This window comes from Filicampus tigris, chromosome 11, assembly GCF_054856515.1.
Source record: "Filicampus tigris isolate MCC_2025a chromosome 11, RoL_Ftig_1.0, whole genome shotgun sequence".
In the NCBI taxonomy this organism is placed as follows: domain Eukaryota; kingdom Metazoa; phylum Chordata; class Actinopteri; order Syngnathiformes; family Syngnathidae; genus Filicampus; species Filicampus tigris.
In genome coordinates, this window is record NC_141227.1 from 23,798,320 (window position 1) to 23,807,611 (window position 9,292).

Genomic DNA, 9,292 nt, shown 5'->3' on the forward strand with positions numbered 1-9,292 from the left:
TCCGGGCCGGTCCTGGCGTCTCCCGTCTCACCGCGGCGTCCCTCGCGCTCATCGGCCTCCCGTTCCCGTCCGTGCTCGTCGTCGTCGTCTTCGCTGGAGGAAGACGACTGGTCGCGGTACTCGGAGGATCCCGCCGACTTGACGGCGTGTTTGTGCTGCTTGTAACAACCGGCGCAGCGAGACAGAACAAGGAAGTCCGGAGCGCACCGGGCCTGGAACACAATTCACGCACACGCGGTTAACTTCTTTTGACACATTCGAAATTCCACTCAACGGTTGCATATCGGCGGTGGGAAAACCTCAGCGTTGAAGCGTCACTATTGCGTTTGAAAAAGGGACAAAAGGCGCACGTCATTTGGAGATCGGAGCTCCCCCAGAAAACCGTCTGGAATGAGGATACAATTTGTTTTCTATTCGATGTACCGGTTGATCGGTCCACTATCCGCGGAGGTCCTCCTCACGGAGGGGGCGCGGGTGAGCCGGAGCCGTTCCCAGCTGCCTCTGGACAAGAGGCGGGGCGCACCAAGGACTGGTTGTCAGCCAACTGGAGTATTCATCGTTTGTTTGATTAAAACGAATGAAGCAATTCTTTATTAAAATACTGTTAAAAATGTGTGCTCACAAAAAAAGAAACAATTTACTTTAATGATAAACACAATTATTGTAATTATCAAGTTGAATTCATAATCTATTTATTTAATATTACCTCACACATTAGTGAGTAAAATGAAGCGGGAAAAAAAAGGACGTTCTCATTTTTTGTATTATTTCATTGTAATTACATTCACAAAATGAATGTGTAGAAGAGTTTATTTTAATGAAAAATTCAAAATATTTTCATGTTTGCATTTTCTGTATTTGATTAATTATTAAGCCAATCACTGAACGAAACAAATACAAATCCGTTCTTGTAAGATTGTCCTCATATCTTTTATCATATTATTTGCAACAAAGTGTGAGTAGTTGTTGATTTCTATTTTCATGAACACTGTAAATTGAATGGTACAATAGCATATTTATTTTTGACATATGCAGGTACGACTGTTTAAAAAAATGGTTTTTATGAAGTTACTCAAAAACGTTTTTTTGATGGCCACAATTTGTCAGCAGAAAATGACATTAACTGTAATGACATCAAGTGTAGGGCAGCTATTCTCAAAGCGTCGATGCAAAAAAAACCCAAAAACATGAAAACACAATCAAACAAATTACAGTGGCACTTGTAGCAATCCAGTACAGCACATTTTACTTTTCAAGTTCAGTCATAAAAAACAAACGTAAAAACTATTAAGTACAGTTGAGTTGTATTTAACTTTTAAGTACAGTACAAGACATTACATTTGCATTTCCCCTTTCGCTGTTTTGTTTTTTCGAACATTACTGGAAGTGCATTTTTGAAATTGAAATTAAGGCCAACACATTGAATCATGACTGAAGTTTTTTTCTTTTGTCTTCCTATGTATTCAAGCACAGCGTTAACGTTCAATGCGTACATCATGCTAGTGGCTTCCGAAAAATAAAGCCTGGATCTTGTTTTTGTTGAGCACTTAAGGCCTACTCGCAACTGCATTTGAGTGCTGCTGCTATTTTGGTGTCAAAAGTTTGACAACTACCGGCGTGGCAAAAAGTTCCGTGCTGACGTTACCTTGAGTGGCTTTGGACCTGCCGCCAGTTGCTCCTCGCCGCCTCCTGCCCAAAATGTGTAAAAAGCGGCAAGGTTTTACAATCGGGCAAAGAAATTGAAAATGTGAAGGCCAAACTGACCGCTGAGCGCTTGTCGTCCGCTCACCGCCGCCTCCATCTCTGAGCCCAGGGCTGTGTTCAAACGGGCGTTTTAATCACGCCGCGGCAATGTTTGCTTACACATCGTCATCATCATCTTCCTCCTCCTCCTCCTCCTCCTTCTCATCTTCATCATCATCATCATCGTCGTCGTCGCGTCAGCCTTCGCAGAAGGGAAGGGACAGGTGTCAAACTCAAGGCCTGGGGCGCCAAAACCTCATTTCACTACTAACTACTACTACTACAAAAGTAAATAAAGCCAACTTGATGTTTCTTGTGAAACTCCGTACTACAATGGAACGTTTTCTTCTATTTCGACACATCACAAGTGTTTTTTTCTTGATTTTGGGTTCCGTGATTTCAAATTCTGGGAGACTTTTCATCGTAGCCTGCTGGGTTGCCCACGTCGGCTTTCTGTACCAACAAACAGCGTTTTGACTTGACCGACAGCAACATTTCATGGGTGAAAAATGAGCGAATTCAACAGATTGTACGCGACGCCTCAAAATCCCATCCAGGCTCTCGCAGCTCCAGTTGCGTAACGTCTTCGGATCAAAGTGCTCCGTGTTGTCAATTTTTTTTTTTTTTTTTTTTTGTAACGGCCCGGTCCAAGTCGGGTTGGGACACAGCATGTGCTGTGATTGGTGGGTCAAACCAAACATTTTTTTTTTTCCAAGAGTATGTTCCCAGCAGACCCACTAGCTGAAAAAAGGCGTTCTGATAAATATCGCGTTTGTGGAATTAAGAGTTCATCCACCTGTTTTGAGCCATCGCCGGGGGCGGCCATTTTGTCCCTTCTGTCGACTGAGAATGACATCACAGATGCTCAGGTGACGACCAATCACGGCTGAGTTGGCTAAAAACGGGCGGACGAACTCATATTCCACAAAAATTAATTGGAATCCGAATGCCTCGGTTCAACGAGTGGGCCTGCGTAGAACATATTCTTGAAAAAAATGATGTTTGGGGTTGACTTTAAGGACTCTTCCACAGCGCTGCGCGTGCCAACCTGCCCGACTGGCACCACAATTCATTACAATTACTCACTTCCAAAAAAACATCCTTCGAGCACACGGAATATTACAAGTGTGTCTTTGTTCTTCAAGGCTGATTTTAATGTCCAATATTGACAATGCCTGTGGTCTTGACTTAAACAGATAGGAATGTTTGCTTTAGTCAGATAAGAGATTGCCTCACGCTTACGCGCACGTACATGCAATTATTTTGTATGAGTGCTCGAGTCAATAAATAATCCGTTTCAAGTCGTTCCGGTTATCGCAAATGAAACATTTAAAAGTTCCCCCCCCCCCCCGTACACATGAACTGACATTAGATGGGAAATGAAGATTCTTTATTTTTCGAGAAACGCGCCAGGGGGCAGTTCGCGATTGTCGATCAAACATTTGACCTACTAGCCTCGCGCTGAAGCTTTTGCTGGCAAAACGAGCACTTGAGCTCAAATGACCATTTTGGCAAGAGGCTAATGACAGACGTTCTCGGATTTGTGCTTTCCGAGCGGGTTTGATTTCGGAATTCTTATACTTTTCTGTGCCTTTCAATTTGAAAACGCAAAGTCCATCCATGTTGTTGCATGTGCGTGCGAGCACCTGAGCTCGCGCGAGCGCTTTTGCGTTCATGTCCTGTTCACAACGGGAAAGCTCGGTCCACATCCGGCACCAAACGCATTGTGGCTCACGCTTCCTTGTCACGACAAAAACAACAAAAATCCAAACCGCACATACGCACCTTCTGTAAACACACGCGCGCGCACGCAATCGCACCTCCATGTACCCACACGTAACATGATATTTACAACAGTTCAATGGCATAAAATAAAAATGAGTAGAGAAGTGGGCAGTCAAAGAGCGAGAGCACGCATGTGACCGCATTTAACTCATTCACTGCCGGACATTTTCAGACCTAACATTTGAAAAAATATATATAAATAAATTCCTGGCTGCATTGTGAAAAGACAAATACATTTGCACATGGCAGTGAAGGAGTGAAAGTGAGTTTTGCATTGATTCCACTAATCACGAATATTTTTGACTCTGCTCTGGATATTGGCTTGCATGTATTTCGCATACTCAACAGAACTCAAAACAGCTGTCAAATAAAAAGGTCGATGAAGACAAATGAACTACTGTGGAAAAACTCTTAAGAAAGGAATCCGAAATGAAATAATTCATTTTCCATGATTTTATTCCGGGCTCATTTTTTCACAACATCCAGAAAAAAAAAAAAAAAAAAAAAAAAAAAAAGGACAAAGTGATTCAGCTCGTTCTTTTAAAGCAGACGACTTTTCGGCGTTTTCGCGCAGCTCGTTTTCAATACCGTCGGGTTGAATGGCGAGTCTGTTGCCGTGGCAACGCAGACAACAGAAGCCCTCCGAAAGGGACTGTGACTGCAAAGGTGCACAGGCGGCAGGACTAAATGACTAAATGAAGGGACGGAGTGGAGCTGCTGCCTACAAGCGGCATCATGCGTCGCAACGCACTGGCGTTGGCCGTGTCGGGAACCGGATCCAAATCTCGACTTGGCGATGAGGAAGCACGGCATGACCGGAGCGATCGAGTCATCCTTCAGCTCATTTTCTGCTCGCTCATCACGATGCAGAGCAAACATTTTCGTATCGTTTTCGGACGCGAAATGAAAATCAGAAGTAAGCCAGAATAGCTGGGGGGAAAATCATCGCCAACGCGGCCTTCCGTCTTTGAAGGCAGCAGAACCATCGAAGCCGTGACCATCGCCGCAAGATGGCGCCGCGTGTTCACATTGTAGTGCGGCCATTTTGGTCCCGCTTGCCGCCGCCGCCGCAGGAATTCAAGTTGCGAGTCCCACGGGCAAATATAAATACTTCAAAGTGCTCGTTTGCCAAAGGTCCGCTTCCACGGCCAAAGAGAGAGAAATACATTCACGGCGTCCGCATCGAAGTGACGCCTTACGACCTTGACGTGACCTTCAGACGGACAGGTCCGTGTCCGTGTCCGTGGGCGTGGTCTTCGGGCTGGCCGCGCCCCCTCGCTCCTCGGGGATGCACGACGTGTCGCCGCCGAGGTTCGGCAGCAAACCTGCAAAACCAACGCCGAGTCAAACGCCGAATCTGCTAAATGATGTTGACAAAATGCTAGCGAAACACACCAGGACGTTATCATACAAAAGCCGCTATCGCGTGGTACCCGACTTAGGAGTTTGCACGCGCTAGCTATTACCCTTCCAGCAACAGATATTTGAACACAACCGGAGCATAAACGCAGACAATTCTCAACAATAATTCCAGGCATATCTTCTTTATCCTCCGCAAAAAACGACTAGCAGGATCGCAGCTTAATGAGCGGCCGAGGCCGTTTTTTCCAAGAGGAATCATTCATTTTCAAATGATCTATTGGGGAAAAAATGTTCTTCAACTCTTTCTGTGTAATTTGATGCAAGCAACCGCGGGGAATAAAATGGTTTGAGAGCTTATTTGGTTTGACAAAGGGAGCAAATCCAAGAAGGGGGGAATTTTTTTTTTTTAAACAACGTCAATGTCATTTGTCTTTTCTAAATGTAAAAGGGGGGGGGTGCAATGATTGTAATTGCAAATGAGATTTTTGTGATTTCTTTTTCATGTGAAGGTGGATTCCAAACTTGCCGGCACCTTTATACGTTGGCTCGGTGTCATAAAGGGAACTGTCCGAGCTGGCCCGGTCCCGCCGTGGCTTGGATCTCGGCCCTCCGCTGGAGCTCTCCTTCAGCACGCCGCACCTGAACCACGCACACGTATCACACTAGGGCTGCAGCAAAACATGATTTTAATCATCAATTCATCCGTCCATTAATCAATGAATGGGATTTTTAAAAAAAGCAACAACGTGTTTTCGTTTCCATCACTTTTGCTCTCATTTAGAAAGAGGACTATTATTTCAAATTGACAGGGGAGAAAATGCACAAACAAACTCATTATGGTTCCGTTCTCGATTTAAATTGTAAAATGTCAAGAAAATTCACTGGAAAAGTCACTGTTTTCCAAAGTAAAAGCAGATGTTTGGAAAAGTCTTATTTTGAAGGAGAAAAAAATCTGGATCAGCAAGTATGTAAAACCCACAAGGAATTTGTCTCCGGTACTATGCAGTAACAAGCAACTACGATAAACAAAGACATGACATATAAGTATAGAAAGGGTACCGTTGTGCAGTAGTTTACTTCTGAGCGATGAAATTGCGAGGATTTGGACAATTTGAAATGAGACAAGGGCTCGAAACAATTCATTGATTATCAAAACATGTATTGCTTAATATGATCATCGATTAGTTGTCAATTAATGAATGGTTGCATCTCTATCTTTTACTCACATTCCCAGACAACACAACACAAAAGCATCCGCAGAGGCAAGAAAAGAGACAAAGAAAGGAATGCAAATACGGAACTAACACACGTGCCCTTAAATGGAAACAAAGAGAGGAAACATTCACAAGGAACCTTACAGGAGTGTCAATAATCAGGCAACAAGAATGGGATAAAATGGGGGAACATAAAGCGGGAACTTAAAAGTGTAAGCGTGTAGTTATATTAAGTTCATTCTGTCTCTCTTGTTATCGATATTTTGGTTGGTTCGTATATAACAGACAATGGAGATTTTGAGGTCGTTTTATTAGCTGACATGTTTCGGCGTGTGCTTCCGCCTTCATTAGAGTGTCGCTGGTGTGCTTGTGACATGTCAGCTAATAAAACGACCTCAAAATCTCCATTGTCTGTTCTATGTACGAACCAACCAAAATATAGTGTAAGCGTGTGTTTGGACTGACCTGTCCAAAGTGGACGTGCCAGGGTGACTGACCGATCTTCTCATCTGGACACCAAACATTTCACGTCAACAGGAAGATTCAACATGATCTAGTTCAAATGATCGTTGTCATGAAGTACACATTCAATGATGTCCATTGTCTTTGTATGAGTTCAACACACGCACGCACGCACGCAGGCACACACAAGGAGAGTGTCTGACCCTCTCAGGAGGTTGCAGGTGCGGCGCGAGGCTCTGCTGCGCTAAGCTCATGCACTCGTCCAGGGTGCGAATGAACGTGGCGCAGGTGGCGCTGAGGAGCGACGCCTGACGAACGCAAACAGACAAAGTGAACGTTACGCTGCTGTCAATCCAAACAGGCACAAACGATGCTTTTCTTCTTATTTGAAACCTCGGATGTGGGCGTGTCCTCGGGGTCTGCGCTGGTCTGCGATTGGATGGTTTGGACCTGCTGGACCAGCAGGTCACAGTAGAGACGAAGCTCCGACATTTTGGTCCTGAGACAGTCCGGACCTACGACACAGACGCGCGCACGCATATCAAGGCTGGAATGTTTTCATTTGAATTTATTGCTCAGGATGTTTCCTTCTTTTTTTTTTCCTAAGATTTTTTTTTTTTTTTTCAAGCAACCGCTGCAAAGCGCATCCTCACTGACGTGCACTGCTTTGATGAATGTTAAAAATATGAATTTACTCAAGACATGTTTACATGTATGTTTTGGGCAAAGGGAAAATTCCAAGAGGAAGCACGGTTAGGGACCATTAGCGCGACGGGCTCCGTCCTTGCTTAGTCCATCCTTTTTAAAAGAGCTCTCATCCACTGTCCGACCGTCCACAAAACGGACGAACGGACCGTTCCGTCCCAGGGACAGAATGTCCACCTCTGATGATAATAATAATAATTCGAATCTAATATACCTCTGTTTTTGTGCGCGTCCAAGCTTCCGGCTTTGGACGAACCGAGCGCCACTAGCCAGCGTTGTCTCTCCGCTGCGTTCACTGCCCTCACGTAAAAATGCTGCTCGCCGGGAATGATCAGCTCCAAACGTGTGGTGTCTGTCGGGTGAACTGAGAAAGGAGCAACGTGAGCCACATCAGGTTAAATTGGCTCCACTCTTAGGATGTCGACGGACCAACCTTTAATCTCACACACGGACATCTTGATGGAGCCTTTGCTTCCTTTGCCGACATCGTCCTCGCTGTCGTAGTACGAGATGACGCCGCTCTCCAGCACGAACCAGCGCGGCTGCCAGCCTGACACGCACAAAAACACTTTACTTCATTCATCAGGAAAATTATGAAGAGATGCGTTGAACAGCAATGCCCTTGCTATATTACATATAGTATTATTTCTACTCACACAGGCTTTTCTTGTACATGTATCATATGTATTACTTTGATTTAATAACTTGGATTGATGGAGCGCAATTCAAGGGAGCCGAGAAACGCAATTAATTTCAAAAGGTGAATTTTATGCATGATAAAGGTTTACCACACAGTGTCATATTTCAAGATTTTTTTTAATATAATATTGATGATTAGATTTTACAACTAAGAAAAACAAATCCCCCCAACAAGAAAAATGGAATTGAAAATTGTTCTGAATGTTTCACGAATCTCCAAGAGTTCCACTTCTTGGATCATTGAAATAAATTGAATTTATGCTCATTTACTGAGACACACCTGAATGTAAATTTAGTGTTATTTTATACAATATACTCCATATATTATTTGTATTTTTTTTTCTCCTTGAGCTCTGTTTTATGATATAAATCAAGACTTTCTTTTACTCCCACTTGTACACACTGTTGGCAAAAATATACATAGAAAAAGCACTCATTTTTTCACACTTTATCATTCATGCATGATGCCTTTACAAATCATGGTGATTTGTGTACAATGAATAGCATTATAAGCATAAGTAAACAATTAGAATGTCACCTGTGCACCATGTGCACGTTCTAACGAGATAACAAGCAGCAGGACTATTGTAGATAGGACAGTAAAAATAACAACCTGATTGAAGTGACCTCAAGACACAAACATGAGACATATTGTGAAGACCCATAAAGCATCAAGGAGACTCACCTGTCATGTAATTGGTCCATTTGTACAGAACGCCCTCCATGTGTGTATTTTTTTCCAGTTGAATTTGTGCCAGCTGCTAACAGGCTAAAGCTAGCTGACGAGCTTGCTCGCAGCAGTTTAGCGACGAAACACGACGAGTCGCCCAAGCGCCTAACTGTCATGCTGCGCTACTTTCTCTCTCAAATAAGCCAACATTAGCCGAGCTGGGCTCAATGTTGGCTGCATCTCGTCGTTCTGCGGGACCTTGGCTGCTAACTTGAGGACAAGTCAGCTGCCGGAAGAGAGAAAAAAATGTCAACAAAACAAACGCTGACAACGGAGGCCGGCGAGGATCAGTTCACGCAAGTTGTACACCAGTTTGATTATGGCCTACTTGGATGCTTTAAAAGTGCCGTTGTAGTTGTTTAAGTGCAAGTTAACATGGCCGTATTAGGAAATATCAACATGTAGGCAAATGCTTAAACAGGCTCAAAAATGACGTAGTTCACATGGAAAACCTGCGTGTGGCGCTACCACTGTGATTCAGCCACAAAACAATACCACAAACATGAGACAAGACACATCACATGCGCACTTTGAGGGAAATAAAACGCCAAGAGCCGAAGGCGGTGCAACAGTCATTTTAAAAATAATGTAA

At 43.8% G+C, this 9,292-nt stretch overlaps 1 protein-coding gene across 2 annotated transcripts; it reads right to left on the reverse strand.

Moving 5' to 3' along the window:
* Positions 1-113: 113 nt before the first annotated feature.
* Positions 114-9,139, reverse strand: plekha3 (pleckstrin homology domain containing, family A (phosphoinositide binding specific) member 3). 2 transcript variants are annotated; one of them, XM_086045569.1, is made up of 11 exons: positions 8,656-9,139; positions 7,705-7,821; positions 7,486-7,635; positions 6,960-7,081; positions 6,770-6,874; positions 6,570-6,613; positions 5,423-5,529; positions 4,731-4,853; positions 1,790-1,945; positions 1,646-1,689; positions 114-212 (listed from the first exon to the last, which is right to left on the reverse strand). In XM_086045569.1, exons 1-8 carry the CDS (start codon positions 8,693-8,695, stop codon positions 4,744-4,746), a joined length of 795 nt encoding a protein of 264 aa, XP_085901695.1. In that variant the 5' UTR covers positions 8,696-9,139; the 3' UTR covers positions 114-212; positions 1,646-1,689; positions 1,790-1,945; positions 4,731-4,743. The 2 variants fall into 2 exon arrangements, with proteins under 2 accessions (XP_085901695.1, XP_085901694.1); XM_086045568.1 differs by having other exon boundaries at positions 3,529-4,853.
* Positions 9,140-9,292: the final 153 nt, after the last annotated feature.

Bases quoted from the DNA above. Each gene is read 5' to 3' on its own strand.
- plekha3 (XM_086045569.1), bottom strand. From the start codon at position 8,695: ATGGAGGGCGTTCTGTACAAATGGACCAATTACATGACAG. The intron at 7,082-7,485 runs GTATATTAGATT...TCTGTGTCGTAG, and splicing joins GGACGCGCACAAAAACAGAG to GTCCGGACTGTCTCAGGACC. The intron at 4,854-5,422 runs GTGCCGGCAAGT...TTGGTTTTGCAG, and splicing joins CACCGAGCCAACGTATAAAG to GTTTGCTGCCGAACCTCGGC.